The sequence below is a fragment of the Rousettus aegyptiacus genome, unplaced genomic scaffold (genome assembly GCF_014176215.1).
Source record: "Rousettus aegyptiacus isolate mRouAeg1 unplaced genomic scaffold, mRouAeg1.p scaffold_m13_p_11, whole genome shotgun sequence".
NCBI classification, from domain to species: Eukaryota; Metazoa; Chordata; class Mammalia; order Chiroptera; family Pteropodidae; genus Rousettus; species Rousettus aegyptiacus.
Window position 1 is genome coordinate 42,387,095 of NW_023416286.1, and position 23,535 is coordinate 42,410,629.

At 34.0% G+C, this 23,535-nt stretch overlaps 1 protein-coding gene across 2 annotated transcripts in view; it reads left to right on the top strand.

Moving 5' to 3' along the window:
- The window catches only part of BAG4 (BAG cochaperone 4), a 29,976-nt gene extending 10,485 nt beyond the window's left edge, over positions 1–19,491 (top strand). The window contains exons 2-5 of one of the 2 annotated variants that reach the window (XM_016155279.2): positions 7,167–7,274; positions 14,588–14,842; positions 15,243–15,497; positions 16,241–19,491. In XM_016155279.2, coding sequence (XP_016010765.1) covers positions 7,167–7,274; positions 14,588–14,842; positions 15,243–15,497; positions 16,241–16,726 — 1,104 coding nt within the window. In that variant the 3' untranslated portion in view covers positions 16,727–19,491. The remainder of the gene's footprint in view (positions 1–7,166; positions 7,275–14,587; positions 14,843–15,242; positions 15,498–16,240) is intronic. The other variant, XM_016155280.2, reaches the window with a different exon arrangement.
- The last annotated feature ends 4,044 nt before the right edge of the window (positions 19,492–23,535 follow it).

A 23,535-nucleotide genomic window follows, 5' to 3' on the forward strand; every position in this document is an offset into this window, starting at 1 on the left:
TTCAGTGAATGGAAAGAATAGTCTGCGGCCCAACATATGGTGGTGCCATGACAAGTGCATAGCCGACCTTTTGTAGTTCGAAGGACATTATCAAGGAAGTGAAAAGAAAATGTTTGCAAATCATATATTTGAAAAAGCACTTATACCTAAAACATATAAAGAAGCTTAAAACTGAACAATAGAAATAGAAACAACCCAATTTAAAAATGACAAAACATCTGAATAGACAGTTCTCTAAAGAAGGTATACAAATGGCCAATGAGCCCATGAAAAAATGCTCAACATCATTACTTATTAGGGAACTGCTAATAAAAGCTACAAAGGAACCGTTCAGTTATGTTCAGGAAAATATGATACTATATTTACATCGAAATTGCACATTCATGTTGGACTGAGACTTTGAAAATAACTTTTACAAAGTTTTGTTTAACCCCCTTTGAAATGTATAAAATGTTCATTTATAGTTCTAAATGTGATGTTTTTCAGCATTCCACCTATAGGAGGGTATAGGACACTGTTTAAGCAATATGTTTGGGTCGTATGATCACTGTCACAAGTAGAGTGAAGGATAAGAGGGTGGGAGGGTTAAGAGTCATTTTTGACAAGTCGTGTCAAAGGAGACTTTACCTTTCGTTTTTTAAAAAAATCGAAGTTTTTAATGGTCTTATATAGATTTTCCTGTAAATAAGCATTTTAAGACTGACCAAAAAACCCAACAACAGTGAGATACCAGTTCACATCCAGTAGGATGGTGATAAAAACAAACAACACTACAGAAAAAATATGTATTGGTGAGGATGTGAACAATTAGAACCCTGATATAATGCTGATGGGAATGTAAAATGCTGCAGCTGCTTTGGAAAATAGTTTACCAGTTCCTCAAATTATTAAACAGAGTTACCATGTGACTCAGCAATTCTACTTCTAGATATATACTCAAGAGAACTGAAAACATGTGTCCACATAATATTTATAGCAGTATTATTCAAAGTAGCCAGGAAATGGCAACAATCCAAATGCCTATCAACAGAGAAACAAAATGTGGTATTTGTATACAATAGAATGTTATTTGGCTACACAAAGGAATGAAGTACTGACACATGCTAAACACAGTTGAACCTCAAAAACATTATGCTAAATGAAAGAAGCCAATCACAAGATAGCACATGTTCTGTGATTCCATTTATATGAAACATCCAGAATCCAGAGAGACAGAGAAGGTAGGTAAGTGGTGCGTAGGGCTGTGGGGGTGGGGAGTTAGGAGGGTATAGGTAAAGGGTACAGTATTTCCTCCTGAAGTTTTGAAGATGTTCTAAAATTGATTTGTGGTGATGATTGCACATACCTATGTTGTACTAAAAACCACAGAATTGTGTGATTTAAATAAGTGAATTGTATGGTAGTGAACTCTAGAATTCTTATCTCGCTAAAGCTGTTAAAAATAATAATGACAATATTATGACTAACAGTTAACTGATGGATGCAGTTTCGGCTTTGCAGTTCAATTTGTCCTTAGAATATATTCCACTGAGGATGTACGGTCAAAATAATGTGATTTAAAAGTCATTTGAAATAGTTTTTTTCTGTGTGGTTAGTTTGCAGTGTCTCTTCTCCAGACTTCGGTAGGGTTCAGGTTTGCACATGTGTCTTCTCGTTCTGGGACTCAAGCTGAAATCATAGTTTCTGTGTGGTATATACTAATCTCATGGTGGAGGGTAGGTGTGCAAAAGGGTTGTTAGGATTTGTATCGTCTTCCAAATCCTTTGGAACTGGCACACTTTACTTTTACCCATATTTGTTTGTTTAACACAAAGAGTTTAAAGTACGTTTTTTAAAAATGTGAGTTTATACTTGTACCTTCAGTTCACATCCACCATACATGGTTCCTCCTCTTCTTTCTCCATTCAATATGTTATCTTCCTTTCCTATGTGAAATTACTAGTTCCCAATAACCTTGCTATTGTTTATTTCCTCTATTCTACAATACACACAAAATAGTTTAGCAATTAAAACACTAATATCACTAATAACATTCTCTGTAAAGTTTAATATTTCTTTGAATTTCTTTTGCCTTAAGAATATATACCACTAAGGATATCCATTCAGAAAACTGTTCAAGAGTTACTTGGGTTAATTATTTCTTGTGTGTGGTTATCAACTTGTTAGTCTTTTTTGAAAGACAAAGTACAGTTTGAATTCATAGTGATATTTCAATTCAAATTAAGAGTTTTAAATTTAAAATTTAATTATTCTTATGTCTCTTATCTCCCACTCTGAGAATGCTGATTGCCAACCACACCAACATAATTATTCATTTTCAACAATACCCACACAATAGTGTCAAAATAACAATACTAATAATATTGGTAATTATTAATGTGATTAAAAAAAATTCAAGTTTTTTGTTTTTTGTTCTTGGTACTCTAGAGTACATATATCTCAGTAGGAATGTTGGTCAAATTACTGTATTTTGTATTGAAATAGTTTTACTTTGTGAGGTGGTTCTTTCAATTTAATATTCAGTGTTTTTTTTTTTGGTTCGTTTTGCTTTCTTTTAGGGATTTAAAAAGATTTTATCTTTTATAATTATGTAAAATATTTACAATTGTTCTAAAGTACAATGTACAAAACAGTATATTTAAGAGAAGTCTACTTTCAATCCCTGTCCACAGTTTCGTTTTATGATTTTTATTATAGAAACATTCTAATATGTAAAATGAAGAGAATGGTAAAATAAAACTCTCAAATATTCATCACTCATCTTCAGCAATTATCAGGTTATTGTTAATCTTGTTTATTTATATACCCAATCACTTGCTAGACTATAGTTGATGGTAATTTAAAAATTTGTTACATTATTTTTTAGGATAGTCTTGAGGACAGGTTTGTATTCTAATGAAGGTAATCAGCTCTCCTAGGAGAAAAAGATAATTAATGGAAGAGTAGAGATAACTTCAGGAGAAAAGTTTTGGGAGGTAAGAGGCTATGTGGTTCAGAGCTATGTGGAAGGACTGGCCTTTTGTAGGGCCAAAGAAACTTCTTTAATGCTTTTTGGGTATGGAACATTAGTAGATTTAGTAAGTAGAAAGATGAAGGAGTGTCTGCTTGTCTGCTACAGCTGCTGCTGCTGCTACTTCTGTTTTTAAAAAAGTGAAATTTGAGATAAAGTCAGTTGAAGAAAATGAGGGGTGGAAATAAGAGGATATTAGAGACTTGAGGGGACAAGAAGAATAGAATAATTATTCTGGAAAGTGTGATGAAGTGTAATATAGTTGCTAGGTAGTGTCTACTTGAGATTTGTGGTGATGAATTTATAGTAAAACCAGAGAGATTGTGTTTTTCTCCACCAATATTTATTATATTTAATTAATTTATTTTATTTGGTGACATTGGTTAATGAAATCTTATGTTACAGGTGTACACTTTAACAGTAAGGCATATATATATTTACACTCTGTGTTCATCTCCCATAGTTAGATTTCTTTCTGTCATCATATATTTGACCCCTTTTACCCTGTCTACCTCTCCCCTCCTCCCCACCCCCTACCCTCTGATAACCACTAGTCCATTGTCCATGTCCACGAGTCTCTGTTTGTTTGTCCTGTTCATTTGTTGCTTTTAGGTTTATATACCACATACAAGTGATATCATGTGATTTTCAACTTTTTCTGTCTGGCTTATTTCGCTTAGCATGATTATCTCAAGGACCATCCAGGTTGTCCCAAATGGCAGTATTTCATCTCTTTTTACGGCTGAGTAATATTCCATTGTATATATGTACCACAGCTTCTTTAGCCAATCATCCATCGTAGGACACTTCGGTTGCTTCCATATCCCGGCCACTGTGAATAATGCTGCTATGAACATCGGTGTGCAAATATCTTTTCGGATATAGGTTTTCCCGTCTTTGGGGTAAGTACGTAGTAGAGAGATTGCTGGGTCATATGTAGATCAACTCTCAGTTTTTTGAAGAACCTCTGTAACTGTTTTCCATAGTGGCTGTACCAATTTGCAGTCCCACCAGCCCTGTATGAGAGTTCCTTCTTCTCCGCATCCTCTCCAATATTTGTTATTACTTGTGCTGTTGATTATAGCCATTGTACCAGGTGTGAGATGGTATCTCATTGTGGTTTTGATTTGCATTTTCCTAACAGCTAGCGATGTTGAGCATCTTTTCATATATTTGTTGACCGTTTGTATATCCTCTAAGGAGAAGTGTCTGTTCGGATCCTCAGCCCATTTTTTGATTGGATGGTTTGTTTGTTTTTTTGTTGTTATCGAGTCGTATGAGTTCTTTGTATATTGTGGATATTAGGCCCTTATCGGAAGCGTTGCTTACAAATATGTTTTCCCATTCAGATTGTTGTCTCTACCCTGTTGATGGTTTCTTTTGCTGAGCAGCTTTTTAGTTTGATGTAGTCCCCCATTCATTTATTTTTGCTTTTACTTCCCTTGCCTTTGAGGTCAAATTCATCAAATCCTCTTTAAGTCCAAGGTCCCAGAGTTTAGTTCCTATGTTTTCTTCTATGCATTTCATTGTTTCATGTCTTATATTCAGGTCCTTAATCCATTTTGAGTTAATTTTGGTGTGTGGTGATAGACAACAGTCTAGTTTCATTCTTTTGCAGGTGGCCTTCCAATTTTCCCAGCACCATTTATGGAACAGGCTTTCCTTTCTCCACTGTATGTTTTTGGCTTCTTTGTCGAAAATTATTTGCCCATATAAACGTGGGTTTACTTCTGGACTCTCCATTCTGTTCCACTGGTCCGTGTGTCTGGTTTGTTTACTGTTGCTATATAGTACAATTTGAAGTCAGGCAGAGTGATGCCTCCAGCCTCATTCTTCTTTCTCAGGATGGCTTTGGCAGTTCGGGGTCTTTTGTGCTTCCATACAAATCTGATGACTTTTTTGTTCTAGTTCTTTAAAAAATGCCGATGGGATTTTGATGGGGATTGCATTAAATCTGTATAGCGCTTTAGGTAATACGGTCATTTTAACTATGTTGATTGTTCCAATCCAAGAACACATAATGTCTTTCCATTTCTTTGTATCTTCTTCAATTTCTTTTAATAGGGTCTTGTAGTTTTCATTATATAGGCCCTTCACATGTTTTGTTAAATTTATTCATAGGTATTTTATTCTTTTTGTTGCAATTGCAAAAGGAGTTATTTTTTCACTTCTTTTTCTGATGCTTCATTATTAGAGTATAGGAACACTATGGATTTTTGAACGCTGATTTTGTATCCAGAAACTTTACTGTATTTGCTTATTGTTTCTAGCTGTGCTCTTGTGGAGTCTTCAGGGTTTTCTATATAGAGAATCATGTCATCTGCAAATAGTGATAGTTTGACGTCTTCATTTCTTATTTGGATGCCTTTTATATCTTTCTTTTGTCTGATTGCACTTGCTAGGACCTCCACTGTCTGACTGCAAGTGCAATCAGACAAAAGAAAGATATAAAAGATATAAAAGAAAGAATAACAGTGGCGATAGTGGACAGCCTTGCCTCGTTCCTGATCTTAGAGGAAGGGTTTTTAGTTTTCCACCATTAAGTATGATGTTGGCTCAGGGTTTGTCATATATAGCCTTTATTATTCTCCACCAATATTTAGATGAAGTACTGATGAGGAGTCAGTGGTTAATTGGGTTTAAACTGGGTTAGGTTTTTTAGGGTAAGTATATCTGAGGGAAAGTGTGGCAAGGGATTAAGGGTTGGGAAGCTGAGCAAGGAAGGGAGGACATAGGCTTGTTGAGAGATTGAAGAGTGGAGAGGTGGGAACAGTGTGGGGTACCTCAGAGAATCAGTACAAAAGAATGGAAACCAGTGTAGTTCTGGAGATTAGGTATTATTAGTTCACTACCACTGGAGTCAGTCAGCTTCATCTCTTGTCTTTTCATCTCTTTGCTCAAGATTCAAATTCTTGGTAGAGAGAAGTAACTTAAGTGGACAAATTATCACCCCTTAACCAGGAGAAGGAAGGGAGAGCCTTAATCAGGGGGATTTGTCTGATTGAGAAATTTAGTAGTTAGGATCTGAAGTTTGTCCACAATATATATATATTTTTAAATCTTGCTATTCTCTACTTTTTATGTTATGTAAATGAGATGTTATTTGTCCAGCTTGTATAATGTCATATGGAATAATTAGATACTTTGGAAACAGTATTATGAAACTGATAAGTAGTACAGTTAAACTAAGATGGTGATAAACTCTCAATGATTACAACTGCCAGTGAAATTTCTTTTGAAACTATTCAAAGTTTTGTGAAAAAATTCAAAGATCCCATTTACAATTATACTTAAACTACAAAGTTCCAAGCAAAATAACTCAGTTTATAGCATAACAACTATATATATTAAACTAGACTCTGAAAAGTTTTGAGTTGATCTAGTCTGTTATTAGAATTTATTGGCTTATTGCAAATAATTGCATTACCTTTTTGAATTGGAGTGAAAAGCTGTAAAAATTAATGTCATAGCTAGATTTTCTCCTTGGAGAAAATTACCAGATTGCTTTATATCAATTCTTGATGTGGAGTTAGTTTTAGGTTGCCAGCCGACCATAGCAGAGTAGAGGAATATGAAAAAACCAGAGTGTGGCCAGGAAAAGAAGTTGAGTATTGAAGATGAATGTATTTGAAGTAAAATTTAGTGAAGTAAAAGTTTAGTAAATTAAATTTGAGATAAATTTTAGTAGTAACATTTTCAAGTCCCAAAGTTGTTGAGGTAAAGCAAATACTACCCTTCTTAATAACAGCAAAGAACTATAATTATGCTGCACTAATTAAGTTAGCAGTGATGGGGTTAGTGATTAGAGAGGGATAAAGGAATCTAATGTCTCTGGTTTTGTTAATCATCTCGACAGTATAATTCCTGTGTATATCATTTGGTCTGGTAGCACTGGCATAATGTATAAACACAGGCTTTTATTAGACAATCAGTAATTGCTTTGTTCTAGGGCGTGTGATTTACCACATAATATATCTGTATAAATTTAATAATGGGTGATTTTATAGTGGGGTTCTGTTGCTTTTGTTGCTTTTTTTTTTCTTTTTTGAAACTTATATCTGCCTCTAACTTTTCAGAATGATGTAAGAATGTTAGTAAAGGTGAATTTTTTCTTTTTCTTTCTTTCTTTTTTTTTTTTTTTTTTTTTTTTTTTTAGGAGCAGTCACCATATCCTAGCTACAATTCTAACTTCTGGAATTCTCCCGCTCGACCTAGGGCTCCTTACCCAAGTACATATCCTGTAAGACCGGAAATGCAAGGCCAGGTATGGTCTAAAATTGACAGACTCCCTAAATTTTTTCTTAATGAATTATTTTCAGAACCTATGGAGATTTCATAGTAGTGATTTGTGGATTTTTATTGTTTAATGGACTTTATTGTAATCATCTTAGTGTTTTTAGCTCAGAGATAAGGAAATATCTAGGCAAATATTACCTATAGCAAAGGTAGCTTGAGGCATAATAGCTTATTTCTCAGGACCTGGAAACAACAAATATAAAATGTACTTTTTAAATTTTGATTTTTTTTGAAATATAATTGACACATAACTATATTAGTTTGAAGTATACAACGTAATGATTTAATATTGGTATACATTGTAAAATAATTACCACAATAAATAGTTAACTTCTGTCATCACACAGTTACAAATTTTTTTCTTCGTGATGAGACCATTTAAGATTTATTTATTCTTAGCAACTTTCAGTTATACAGAAGAGTATTGTTAACTATAGCCACCATGCTGTGCATTACCCCCAGGACTTATTTATTTTATAACTGGAAGTTTGTACCTTTTGACCACCTTCATCTATTCCTGCCACACCGCACCACTCCCCTGCTCCCCTATCTCCCCACCCTGTACCAATCTGTTCTCTGTATCTGAAAGTTGGGTTATTAGTTTTTTTTTATTTTTGTTTAGATTCCACATATAAATGAGATCTATGGTATTTGTCTTTCTTTGTCTGAGAAAGACAAATGATTTCACTTAGCATAATGCCCTCATGGTCCATCTATGTTGTTCCATATGGCAAGATTTTCTTCTGTTTTTATGGCTGAATAATACTCCATTGTGTATATATACCACATTTTCTTTATCCATTGCTTCATTGATGGACACACTGGTTATTCCCATATCTTGGCTATTGTAAATAATGCTTTCAGTGAAAATGTTTTCATTTTCTTTAGATATATTCCCAGAAGTGGCATTGCTGGATAATATGGCAGTTTTATTTTTAATTTTTTGAGTAACCTTTATACTGTTTTCCATAGTGGCTGTACACATTTACATCCCCACAAGCAGTGCAAAAGGGGTTGGTTCCCTTTTCTCCACCTCCTTGCCAATACTTGCTTTTTTTTGGATCTTTTTTGATAAGAGCTATTCTCATAGGTGTGGGATGATATCTCATTGTAATTTTGATTTACATTTCCCTGATGATTAGTGACATTAAGCATCTTTGCGTGTACTTGCTAGCCATCTATATGTCTTTGGAAAAATGTCTGGTCAGATCTTTTGCCCAATTTTTAATCTGATTTTTTTTTTCTTTTTGCTATTGAGTCATATGAATTCTTTATATATTTTGGATAGTAACCCCTTATCAGAAATATGTTTGCAAAAATTTTCTCCTATTCATTTTGTTGATGATTTCCTTTGCTATGCAGAACCTTTTTAGTTTGATGTTGTCCTGCTTTATTATTTTTGCTGCTTTTGCTTTTGGCCTAAGAAAATTTAACTTCATATGACAAATATTTCATTTTAAATATTTCGAGCATACTGAGAGTACAAAAACTATGTTCTTTTTACCTAGCACTTAGCTTTGTCAGTTTTTAAGTTTACCACATTTGTTTCAGATGTAAGAAGTAAAACGAATACATTTGAAGTCCCATAAACACTTCTTTCCATTTTCTGATGTTACATTTATATGTTTTCGTGCTTTTACTACTTGTATATGCATTTATATAGTATTATTTAACATGTTTCTAAGCTTGATATGAATTGTTTCATATTAGCATTTTCTTGGAGCATACTTTTTTACTCCACATTGTTTTTCACTTTTCTGTTGTATAACATATAAAATAAGAATTCCCCTAGGATATGGAATTGTTGGGGTTTCGTGTGTATGTCTTTATTAAATATAGCCAAATTACTTTTCACAATGGTTGTACCAATGAAAAAAATGTTTAAAAAATTAGTTACTCATCTGGACACCCTAATAAAGTAATCGTACATTTGCACACTGCTTTTTTTTTTCTGTCTAGAAACCATACTTCTGTATGCAAATAATTTTTTAAAAACATAATTGCAATATATACACAGTTTTAAAGTGGCTGCATTTAAGCAACTTTCAAAGAATTTGAATTTTAGATCCAGGACAGAATTCTCTGTAAGCTCATTTTCTCTGCAGAATTATATTTTCAGATCACTATAAACTTTATCAATTCTTCTGATAGATTTCAAATAGTCAAATACTATATTCAGTTCTGTTCTGGATTATTAGTGATATGGAGGTTGAGATAATGGCAATAAGTTTCCTTATGGGGCTGAATAATTAATTCAGTAAAAAAACATTTTTCTCATTAATTTGGAAATATAATCTTTTAAGATTGATTTGAGCCAGAAGAATTTATTAAAGTTAGAGCAAGGTTTGCTTATTTACTTAAGGATAATATAAAAGCAACTGATTTTTTAAAAATAAGGATCATGTATATGTGAACTTTGGGATAAGGTTGATCAGAGGTAGTGGAATGCAAAATTTAAAAAAATAATGTTACTACAAAAAAAAAATAATGTTATTTAAAAAAAAATAATGTTATCACAAACTTCCATTTTACTAATTGTGTAATCTCATTCCTATTACTGAAATTAAGAAGCAGGCAGTGTTATTGCTTAGTGCTGCATGCTTGTAGTTTGGCCCATGTACTATAAAATTCACCCTTTAAATTGTACAACTCAGTTGTTTTTAGTATATTCGCAAGGTTGTGCAACTGTAATCACTACTAAATTCCAGAACATTTTCATCACCCCAAATAGAAACTATATACCTTTCACTTTATTCCTTCCCATTGTCCCGTACCCCCCCCAACCCCAATCTACTTTTTATCTTTATGGATTTGTCTATTCTGGACATGAAAATGTAAATAGAATCATGTCATATATAATATCTTTTGACTGCCTTCTTTCACTTAGCATAGTGTTCTTCCATGTTGTGGCATATATCAATATTTCATTTCTTTTCTTTGGCCAAATAATAGCCCTTTCTATGAACATACTACATTTATTTTATCCATTTATCAGTGGATAGAAATTTAAGTTTATTTTTTTCACTTTTGACTTTTGAATAATGATGCTATAAACATTCATGCACTAATTTTTGTGTGGACATGTTTTCTGTTTTGGGTATATACCTAGTAGTGGAAATGCTGGGTCCTTTGGTAACTCTGTGTTTAACAATTTGAGGAACTGACAAACTATTTTCCAAAGTAACTGCATCAATTTACATTCTCGCCAATAAATACTTACCATTTCCTTCTTCTTCTTCTTCTTCTTTTTTTTTTTTTTGTGACTAGACATCTAGTATGTGTGAAGTGGTAGTTCATTGTGGTTTTTGATTTGCACATCCCTGATGTTGAGCTAATGATGTTGAGCATCTTTTCATATGTGTATTAGCCATTCGTATATCTTATTTGGAGACATATCTGTTCAGACCCTTTCTCATTTTTATTTTCCCCCCTCTTTAATTAATTCCCCACCCCCACTTCCACCCCTGACCTATGGATGTTGCTGTTTCCCCTTAAGAACTGGATCTCTGAAGTCGGGGCCTCTCTCCCTACATGTATCACCTAAAGCATTATACAGATTTAATGCAATCCTCATCAAAATCCCATCGGCATTTTTTAAAGAACTAGAACAAAAAAGTCATCAGATTTGTATGGAAGCACAAAAGACCCCGAACTGCCAAAGCCATCCTGAGAAAGAAGAATGAGGCTGGAGGCATCACTCTGCCTGACTTCAAATTGTACTATATAGCAACAGTAAACAAACCAGACACACGGACCAGTGGAACAGAATGGAGAGTCCAGAAGTAAACCCACGTTTATATGGGCAAATAATTTTCGACAAAGAAGCCAAAAACATACAGTGGAGAAAGGAAAGCCTGTTCCATAAATGGTGCTGGGAAAATTGGAAGGCCACCTGCAAAAGAATGAAACTAGACTGTTGTCTATCACCACACACCAAAATTAACTCAAAATGGATTAAGGACCTGAATATAAGACATGAAACAATGAAATGCATAGAAGAAAACATAGGAACTAAACTCTGGGACCTTGGACTTAAAGAGGATTTGATGAATTTGACCTCAAAGGCAAGGGAAGTAAAAGCAAAAATAAATGAATGGGGGACTACATCAAACTAAAAAGCTGCTCAGCAAAAGAAACCATCAACAGGGTAGAGACAACAATCTGAATGGGAAAACATATTTGTAAGCAACGCTTCCGATAAGGGCCTAATATCCACAATATACAAAGAACTCATACGACTCGATAACAACAAAAAAACAAACAAACCATCCAATCAAAAAATGGGCTGAGGATCCGAACAGACACTTCTCCTTAGAGGATATACAAACGGTCAACAAATATATGAAAAGATGCTCAACATCGCTAGCTGTTAGGAAAATGCAAATCAAAACCACAATGAGATACCATCTCACACCTGGTACAATGGCTATAATCAACAGCACAAGTAATAACAAATATTGGAGAGGATGCGGAGAAGAAGGAACTCTCATACAGGGCTGGTGGGACTGCAAATTGGTACAGCCACTATGGAAAACAGTTACAGAGGTTCTTCAAAAAACTGAGAGTTGATCTACATATGACCCAGCAATCTCTCTACTACGTACTTACCCCAAAGACGGGAAAACCTATATCCGAAAAGATATTTGCACACCGATGTTCATAGCAGCATTATTCACAGTGGCCGGGATATGGAAGCAACCGAAGTGTCCTACGATGGATGATTGGCTAAAGAAGCTGTGGTACATATATACAATGGAATATTACTCAGCCGTAAAAAGAGATGAAATACTGCCATTTGGGACAACCTGGATGGACCTTGAGATAATCATGCTAAGCGAAATAAGCCAGACAGAAAAAGTTGAAAATCACATGATATCACTTGTATGTGGTATATAAACCTAAAAGCAACAAATGAACAGGACAAACAAACAGAGACTCGTGGACATGGACAATGGACTAGTGGTTACCAGAGGGTAGGGGGTGGGGAGGAAGGGAGAGGTAGACAGGGTAAAGGGGGTCAATGGAGCGGAGTAGGGGGAGGGTGAAGTGGGTAAAGAGGATCAAATATATGGTAGCTGAAGGAAATTGGACTTTGGGTGGTAATCATACAATAGAATATATAGACGTCAAATTATAATGTATGCCTGAAAATTATACAATTGTATTAACTAATGTTACCCCAATAAACTTAATTTTAAAAAAAGATATTCTTTCTTCTGAGAGATTACACCATAGAACACTGAGTGCCTAGGAATAGATTTATGTAACAGAGAAAATTGAAATCCTTTTGTAACATTCTGAATGGAGAAATGATACAAAAAGATATTGGTCAGAACCTGTAACACTTTTTCTTTTAATTGAAGGGAAACTGGGTTGTAAAGTGTAGCTTATTATGTACTGTGGTCAGGAGCTCCTGTGAGACAACAATCGGAATAGTTCTCTTAGTAGATGTATTGCAGGAAGAAGCAGCTGGTGGATGGTAATAGATCTGGCAGTTCCAAAAATGAATATTAGTAGAAATCAAGTTGATGTTACTGCCGATAATTATAAAATCTTGCAGTATTTTGTGGTGGAGCCTTTCATATTTTCCAATATAAGCACAATTGGAGGACTCGTGGTGTTGCTAGAGGAATTTCTTTAATATCATCAAATATCTGGTAAGTTTTAACAGTGAATTTTTAAGACAGAATAAAATTTCCTCAATGAATAGCCCATAATCTACTTAATCATTTCATTATTAATGTTATTGACAATTTTATGTGATTATAAGTACTGTTGTGATGAACAAATTTATGCCTATAACTTTTTTTTAGTTGAATCATTTTCTTAGGAAGGATTTCTAGAAGTTTAATAACAGTACTGAAAGTCACATATTTTATCAAGTCTCCACCTGTGTAGGTTGTATTAAGGGATTCTTTGTTTAGTTATAGTAACCCATAGGCAGAAGACCTTAATAGCCTCCTTAACAATAGTGGCCTTAACAAAGGGGTGGTTCATTGTCCTACTTGGCGAATGTCTTGCTGGATCTTCACTGGAACCCCGTGTAGGCCCTGTAGTGATACAGCCTCTTTTTTATTCTCTTGCCATATAAAGGACGGCTGAGAATTTAAATCATTTTCTATAGTATTATGACCTCCCACTTCAATCTGTCCCACTTTTTGATGTGTTAGCTTAGTAATCAAATTTGAATTTTATTTTCTTCAGTCATTAACAGCTATACAGGATTATCAGGATTCTTTTTTTTATTGAGGTAAGACTGAAATATTAGTTTGAGGTATAGAACATAATAATGATTTGATATTTGTATACATTGCAAAATGACTACCACAATAAGTCTAGATAACATCACAGGATTCTTCTATCTAAGGTGGGAAAAATTATGTCTTAATCTTAATCTTAGTCTTAGAAAGATGAGTACTGGAAAACTTGATTCTATGTTTTAACCATTTTTAAAAGGTAAAGTGGAAATTATTTGAAAACTAATTTAAATGTAGAGTTTAGATTTAATTTTGTTTGGATTAGTAAACAGGATTTTGGGTGTCAATAATAGTCTAGATAGGTGACTTAAAACTACAATAAGCAATATATCTTGTCAGCTGTTATTGGGAAGCAGGAATAATACAAAGAACATGAGCTTTGGAGTCAGATCTGGGTTCATTTCTTGGCCTTGCCACAATGATACCAACAACAATATTAAAAATAATTTCATTTTATAGACTACACTATGTACCAGACACCATGCTAAGCATTTTATATATGAAATCTCATTTAATTTTCATAATAACCCTGCAAGATAAGTATATGATCTCTATTCTCATAGAGAAACTAATGCTCACAGGAGTTATATTTAAAGCATCTGGCCTAGCTAGGTCTGTCTGTGTAGTCTTTTTTTCTTTCTATTGAATGATGATTATTTCCTTCTTTCTCTAGCCACTCTCCTAGCTTTCCCAGAATTCCCTCCCCAATTTGTGGGTATGAGTTCTCTACTGTTCAGTATGTTAGGTATACTTGTAGAAATATTTGGAATGTAGGCACTGCTCTACGGTGTACCATCACAATATGCTTTCCTGTTTTTATGACACAGACTCTAGTGAAAATCTGAGTTTAATATATGGCATGTGATTATAATACATAAGAGAAAGAATGCTTCAAAGGTTGCTTACTAGTTCATGTTTTCATTAGTTACTCATCTCTTCCCAGAGTTTTCAAAGTTGAGCATTAAGTCAGGACATTTCAACTCTTCTATTTATCTTTTTTTGTCTCAACTTTGCTTTTTTACAGAGTTTGAATTCTTATATGAATGGTGCATATGGCTCACCATACTCCACTGGCCCTGGGGCAAATACTGCCTCATACACTGGGGCTTATTACACACCTGGATATACTCAGACCAATTACTCCACAGAGGTTCCAGGCACTTACCGCTCACCTGGCAACAGCCCAACTCCAGTCTCTGCTTGGATGTATCCTCAGCAGGACTGCCAGACTGAAGCACCTCCTCTTAGGGGGCAGGTTTCAGGATATCCTACTTCACAGGTGAGCATTTTTCTGTTAGGTTTACATTGTTTAATATTCTGTGAATGATACCATGTTTATTTCTCTGTTCATTTGTGCTTTCTTATAGCATATGGATCTGCTTATTTAGAGTATCTTATGCTGTGCTTCAGCCATTGAATTTTAGGTCCTATTCCTTCGGAGTTTGATCATCATCAAATCTGCACCTGGTATCTTTAGAACCAAGCTTTTTTAGGCTTGGAGAAATTGCTGTAACTGGTCAGAGATGCTACAGTTCAGCCCAGTAGAAGCTAAAGTACTCTGTTAAGCAGAGAGGAAGCATCTCTGCATCTGTTTATACTAGAATCTTTTTATTACTTCTTTAAGGATTTTTTTTTTTTTTTTTAGTAATGACTGGCATATTTCCTTCCTCTCAACCTAGAACCCTGGAACAACCCTGCCCCATTATTCTTATGGGGATGGTAATCGTAGTATTCCACAACCAGGACCATCTGTACGACCACAAGAGGATTCATGGGCTTCTCCTGGTGCTTATGGAATGGGAACCCGTTATCCCTGGCCTTCAGCTGCGCCCTCAGCACCACCTGGGAATCTCTACCTGAGTGAAAGTACTTCATCATGGCCTACTAGTGGCTCTCCTCAGCCACCTTCTTCACCACCAACCCAGCAGCCCAAGGTAGGAGACCTTCTAAATGTTCTTTTTATGTTTGGATAATTGAGAGTATAACATATTTTTCTGGACTGGTCTATGTTCAATAGGGACTAATTGCAAAATGTTGGTGACTACTACCTTTAGCCTTACATAGCCCAGTTTACTTTTTCTTTTATTTAAAAAAAAAAAAAAGACTATTTTTTAGAGCAGTTTCAGGTTTACATTCATTTTTTAAAAGACAAAAAATGTTATTTTATTGTTTGTCAAAATATTATCTGAATGCTGAACAAAATCAGAAATTTTGTATTTATTACCTCAATCTATAGACAGAAGACAAAACCAATGTGAAATTGTATGGTTTAAACCAAAGACTTGAACATCCTTTGCTTGTGGCTAGGTTACTTTTCATGATCTGTCTTAAGGTTTTAACTCTTCATAGGAAAAACTATCTAATTCCTATTTATTAAGTCACTGAATGGATTGTGAGGTGGTAAGGATAGATTATGAGGTGTTCATGATGATGACCTGCCTCAGGGTAGGTTCCAACCATTATACTCAGGAATTCTCTGCCTTTTACTTGTCAGGACACTCCCTTTTATCTTTTAAGGCTGTGTTTTTCTAAAATCATTAAAGAGGGAGGTCCAGTTTTATTGGTGGGGAATCTTTTCATGTACCTTCCTGCTCAGGTGAAAGATGTGGGCTAATAAATTTGATGTTGTTGGATTCCTATTAAAACAGCTTTTTCCCTCTCTGCTTTCCATTCCAAGGATTCCTCATACCCCTATAGCCAATCAGATCAAGGCATGAACCGGCACAACTTTCCTTGCAATGTCCATCAGTATGAGTCCTCGGGAACAATGAACACTGATAATTCAGATCTTTTGGATTCTCAAGTCCAGTATAGTGCTGAGCCTCAGCTTTATGGTAATGCCACCAATGAACATGCCAGCAATCAAGAGCAAAGTAATAATCTTCCTGAAGAGTGTTTATCTTCAGATGAAGGTACTCCCCCAAGTATTAAAAAAATCATACATGTGCTGGAGAAGGTTCAGTATCTTGAGCAAGAAGTAGAAGAGTTCGTAGGAAAAAAGACAGACAAAGCATACTGGCTTCTGGAAGAGATGCTAACCAAGGAACTTTTGGAACTGGATTCAGTTGAAACTGGGGGCCAAGACTCTGTCCGGCAGGCCAGAAAAGAGGCTGTTTGTAAAATCCAGGCCATACTAGAAAAATTGGAAAAAAAAGGATTATGAAAGGATTTAGAACAAAGGGAAGCCTGCTACTAACTTGACCAAAGGACTCTTGATTTTGGTTAATTACCCTCTCTTTGAAATGCCTGTTGATGACAAGAAGCAATACATTCCAACTCTCCTGTGATTTAAAACTTGAAAAACTGGTAGAGGACTTGGAAAAACATTTTCATTATGAGTTGTTTTCAGCTTTCAGACCAATGAATGTAATAGGAAACTATGGAACTATCAATATTGCCAAGTAGACTCATTCCTTACGAAATTTATGGTTATCTGCAAGCTGCTTCTTATCAGCAGGAGGGAAATACACTTTATGTAACAGGCTTATCAGAAACCTACCAGATGAGACTGGATATAATCTGAAACAAACAGGCTCTGTTTTTTAAAACACCTGGATTATTTGTCACATTTTTGTACATTGTAACTGCTTTCAGCATACACTTCCTGTGTAATTACAGCTTGGACTTAGCCTTGTTGGAACTCTGTTTTGTTTTGTTATTTGCAGTTCACAAATATAGTATTATTCTCTACTTCTTGGTACATTTTGTAGTAATATGTTTAATATAATTATTCAAGAGGCTATATTGACAGCCAGATAGTATGGCATTTCTGAATGAATTTATATCTTTTCACCACTTGAATATATTGCAGTGTGTAGTGAGTTCCTGAGGTAAATTGCCTCCTTTTCTGTATAGTTCATTAGGTTAGTGTTTTACCACTTCTACTTTTCGTGTTAATAGTGGAAGGCGAATTTGGAAATGGAATGGGCATAAGAATGAAAATGTTTGTGGCCATTTTTCTTTTTTGCTCTTTTATTGTATTTGGATAAAGATCCACTTAAAAAATTTTTTTTCCCATTAATTTTCATTAGTGCTGCTTCCACATGGAGCATTGTGAAAGATAACAGATGAAAAATTAAATGCCACAGTGAATAGAAATAATAATTGTAAAAGTAATACGAGTATTTGGAAATGCTATTCTGTATCCAAAATATTAGTTTTCAGTGTCAAAACCCCTATGAGCAGATTGCAGCTCAGTTTATAGTCCAGACAATGAGGATAAAAGTGAATTCATGCTCAGGGAATATATCAGCCATAGCTAGAGCAGGAAATTATTTTTTTCTTTTAAACATAGATTTCATGTTTATTTCCCTAGAATAAATTGCATAGAAAGTATTGTGTCTTTTATAAAAAGATGTTTATTATCATTAATAGTCATTTTAGAGCCAAATTTAAGGAAGGGTTATTGAAAGGGTCTTAGCTGGGCTTACTTGGGTAGCTCTATGCTATTGTATAGAAGAGAGTTATGTAAATAACTTACTTTTTACACCTGAAGTGAGTTGTAGTATACAGTATCTGTTACTGGGAAAATAGCTGTTGCTTAATAAGATAGCCAAGTGATAAATGTTTTTTTTTGTTGACTGCCAGGTCTATTAATAATAATAAATCAATCAGTCATCTTCTCTCCTTATTACAAAACAAAACCAATACAAACATGATGAGACGAAATAGAGGAAAAATATTGGCTGGGTCTTATGGTTGAGATTAGTGATTTTATGAGATAATATGGTAATAATGTTATTCTAGGATTTTAATTTTTGGACTAATATAGGAATGTTAAAAAAAAGACTTTTTTATGAAAATTAGAAAATTGTACTTGATACTAAAAATTTAGAAGGGGGATACCCTTAAAATTAAGTTAACATAAACCAGTGAGACAATTACTAATTGTCAGGAGAGAACACTGCTATTTAACTGAGTGCCCAAGATACCAGTTTCCATTGTCTTGATTTATATATATACAACAGACATTATAAATATATATACATATATGTGTGTTTTCTTAAGTTTTTTTAAAAACTTGAGATAATTTTAGACCACCTAAAGAGCTGTAAAAATAGTTTCTGTATACTTTTCTTTCAAATTCCCCTTCTGTTAACATCTTACATAACCATAGAACATTTATCAAATTAAGAAATTAGCCTTGATATACAATACTATTAACTAAAGTAGAGAATTTAAAAAGTAGAAATTTTCTTAGTCTTTTCACTAATGTCCTTTTACTTACTGTTCCAGGATCCAGTGCAGGATCCCACCTTGCATCTAGTTGTTATGTCTCTCTAGTGTCCTCCAATCTGTGATAGTATGTTATAACACCTGATGTTGTAATGTATTTCTGGTGTTGTTAATCTTAATCACTACCTACGGTGGTGTCTGCTAGGATTCTCTACTGAAAATTACTGTTTCCTTTGTGATGGCTGAATATTTGCTAGAGATACTTTGAGACTATGCAAATGTCCCGTTTCTGCTTAAACTCATTTCGTATTTATTGGCAGATCTTGCTGTGTCAGTTACTACTTGGTGTTCTAATGGTGATTTTCTATTTCTCTCATTCCTTCTACATTAATTGAGTTCTTCTGTAAGGAAAGGTTATCGCTTCTGGATTTATATTTTTTTAATTATAATAAGATACTTGGGTTAAGTAGAACTTAAAGCTGTAAGCTATATTAAAATGATTCCAAATACCAATATCAAAGGAAGGAAAACTAAATTGGTAACCTGTTTCAGAAAATATAATGAATTTATGAAGGAAACTAGTATTTATGATTTATGGATTTGGTTCAGTTTTTAATAAATATTGACTGCAGACTGAATTCAAAATTTTCTTGAAGCTTCACATCTGGCCTTTTTAAGTGCCTAAATTTATATTACTTTGGGTTAATTTTTGTCAAAATCTTGAATAAAGTTACCCAGACCTGGCATGTTAAACACAACTATGTCTTTTTTATAATAAGCCACTATTGTTCCAAATATAAATGCAATATGAATATTTAGACAAATAATGAACTATCTGGGGGATGGGGTTATGCTTGTCTTTACATTGTTGATGTGTTTTGGAATTCTTTGAAATGCTTTTAAATAGGGCTTCAAAAACAGTTCTTTAGTTAATATAATACATTCAAGATATGCAGATTTTTAAAAAGTTTAAGAATATGGATTGCATTGGCATTTAAAAAATATTTTTGGGGCATAGTTGATGAGTTTTTCTTTTTGCATCTTTTAAAAAAAGTTATGAGTTTAAAGAATCAACTAATTTTATGGAAGTTATGAATTTAAAGAGTTAATTCATTCTAAGAAAAGGATCATTCTGCTCCCACTCCCATTTTTAAATCTGCAAAAGCAACCACTTTCATTTGAGTTTTTAAAAAAATTATCCCCATATTTTTCAATAACACAATTATATTGCTGCTTCTTGATGTATCAATTTTAGGTCATTTCTACTGATTTTCTATTGTAGAGGATGAAGGTTTAGGTTTATTTCTTTGCCCCTACACATCTCAGTCCTTATCCCCGCAGCTTCTCAATCTACTTGTGTGGTAATTTCGTTAACTAAGTACTAACCAGAATGCAGTCATGTATAAGTAAACTGTAATTAACCTTCCTGAGCAAATTGTTTTCCCTGGAATTAATCATTTGTCTTACTTATTTTGTTTGCTTATGTACTTATGACTAATTCGACCCCAAACCGTTTATCATTGTTTAAATCTTAAGATACTCAGCATATTTCATCAATTTCAAACTGAAGAAGTCTATTCTAGAGCCTTCTGACTGGAGAACTGGTATTTCCTGTGTATGCTTTCATTCTGGGATCTACTTATCCTGTTGATTTCCTGTTTTCTGTAGCCTGTCTTTCTTCGTTTAGTTTTTCATTTTGGTAGTGCCTATTCTTCCAGTAGTTTCCTGTGAAAGGGTGCCTGGGACATAATTTTTTTACTTCTTGCATATTTGAAAATGTGTTTTCATGATCTTTTGTATACAACCCTATTTTTTTCTCTGGAAGCTTGTAGGATTTTTTTGTTTCCTCTGTTCTGAAATTTTCTAACAGCATAGCTTTGCTGTGGGTCTGTTTTATCTACTTGCTGGGCACATTGTGTTCTGGAAACTCATGCCCGTTAAGTCCCATGAAATTCTCTTGATTTTTTTGCCTGGTGATTTTCTCCCTCCACCACCCTAACTCTTTCTAGAATTCCTGCTGTTTGTGTTATAAATCTCAGGTTTTTTATTTACTCATGTTTTATGTGTTCTTCAATTTTTGCCTTTTTGCTGTACTTGTTGGAAATTTACTCACCTTCATCTTCCAGCTCTTGAGTCTTATATTTCTTCTTTCATATTTTTAATTTCTAAGAATTTTTTTCTGTGTTCCTTTATGGCATTCTGCTTTTATTTGTAGTCATAGCATCTTATACCTCTGAGAATATTAATGAAAATTTCTTAATGTTTTCTTTTTGAATCATGGATTTCCTGCAAAGTTACTTTTTCCTTTCTTTTTTGATCTCCATTTTTATCATGTTAGATTCCTCAGATATCTATTAGTTATTGCTTGTGTTTTTTATAGTAGTAGTATACTGGAGACCCAAAATTGTTTCTAGAAAATTCTGTTTAATTTTTTCATAATTTTTCTGAGAGAGGGATAGCTATTTTAAATCTGAAATCTGAAAGGTAATATTATCTGGTTACTTTTCACACATATAGTGTGAAAACTATATGTTCTATGTGGCTTTTCTCACCAGGAACACTGGGCAATAGTACATTTGTTGTAATGAAATGTGTCAGAGGAGGTCCTAGTTGCTAAGAGTGAGGATTGAGGGGTTTTTGGTTTAGGGCATATTTTTTCTCCACCAATCCTTAAATGTTCTTTTATTTTGCAATATATACTGTCTTGGTAAGCTAATGCCAAGAGTAGTAGTGCCATGTAAAACATAGGACTCACATTATATTTGAATTTCAGATAAACAAATAATCTTTATTATAAGAATGTTCTCAATATTGCATGGGACATACTGATACTAAAAATGATTGTTTTTCTGAAATTCAGATTTAACTGGGAGTACAGAAGTCCTCCTTTATCAGAGGGAGATAGGTTCCAAGACTCCCAGTGGGATACCCGAAACTGCAGATAGTACTGAACCCTATATATACTATGTTTCTCCTATGTATACATACCTATGTAAAGTTTAATTTATAAATTAGGCACAGTAAGAGATTAACAACTAATAATAAAATAGAACAATTATAACAATGCATTGTGATAAATGTTATGTGGATGTGATGTCTCAAAATATTTTATTGTAGTGTACTTACAGTGTGGATGCACTGGACAAGGGATGAGTCACACGCTGGGCGGTGGAGTGGGATGGTGCAAGATTTCATCATGCTGCATAGAATGGCGCACAGTTGGAAACTTATGAATTGTTTATTCCTGAAATTTTCTATTTAATATTTTAGGACCATGGTTGACCACAGGTAACTGAAACCACAGAAAGTGAAACTGCAGATAAAGGGGGACTACTGTAGTGTATTTTTTAAATTAATGGTTTTATTTTGAGATCATTGTAAATTCACATGCCATTTTAAGAAATAGTGCAGGGCTTTCTTGTACCCTTTACCCAGTTTTTCTTAGTGATGGTATCTTTCAAAGTTTTACTGCAATGTCACAACTAGGATATTGACATTTATACTGTCCAGATACAGAACAATTAGATCACCACAATTATTCCTCTTGTTGACCTTTTATAGCCATACCTGCTTCTCCATACTAAACCCTTGGTAACCACTAATTTGTTCTCCATTTCTAAATTTTGTCATTTCAAGAATGTTATAGAAGAATTGTACAGTATGTAACCATTAGAGATTGCTTTTTTTCGCTCAGCATAATTTTCTTGTGATTCAGCCAAGTTGTTTTCTGTATCGATACACCTTTTTTATTATTATTATTATTATTACCAAGGAGTAGTCTATGATATGGATGTACCACAGTTTAACTGTTTACCTGTTGCAGGACATCTGGGTTGTTTCTATTTGAGAGCTATTATAAATAAAGCTGCTATGTTCATGTACAGGTTTTGGTGTGGACATAGTTTTCATTTCTTTGGGATAACTGCCCAGGAGTACAGCATGGTAGTTTGCACATTTAATTTTTTAAGAAACTACCAAACTTTTCTAGAGTGGCTAGAAAAGTTTTACATTTCCAACAGTAATGTATTATCAATTTCTATGCATCCTTGCCAGTATTTGGTGTCACTACTTTTTTATGTAAGCCATTCTGATAGGTGAATAGTGATATCTCATTGTGGTTTTATTTGCATTTCCTTTATGGTCAATGATGTTGAACATCCTTTTATGTACATACTTACCTTCTGTATATTCTCTTCCATGAAAGTATGTGCATGTCTTTGCCTATTTTCTGTTAGACTTATTTTAATAAATTTCTTATTTTAGAATAGTTTAGATTTACATAAAAATTGTGATATATTACAGACTTTCCATATACCCCACATCCTATTATTAACACTTTAAATTAGTTTGTACATTTGTGACCATTAATGGACCAATATTGATACATTCTTATTAATTAAAAACTAAACATTTTTTTAGTTTTTACCTAACATCCTTTTCCAGGACCTCATGTAGGATACCACATTACATTTAGCCATATCTCCTTAGGAGCCTCTTGGCTGTGAGCTTTTCAGAATTTTCGCATTTTTGATGACTTTGACAGTTTTGAGGAGTTCTGATCAGATGTTTTGTAGGATGACCTTCAACTGGGATTTGTGTGATTTTTTCTCATAATTACACTGGGGCTATGGGTTTTTGGGAGGAGGATTACAGAGGTAAGTGCCCTTCTTTTATCAAGTGTAGTATACAGTATACTATCAGCATACCTTATACTATGACGTTAAACTTAATCACCTGAGGTAGTGTGTGTCAAGTTTCTTTTTCTTTTTTTTTTTTTTTAAGGTGAGGCAACCCTTG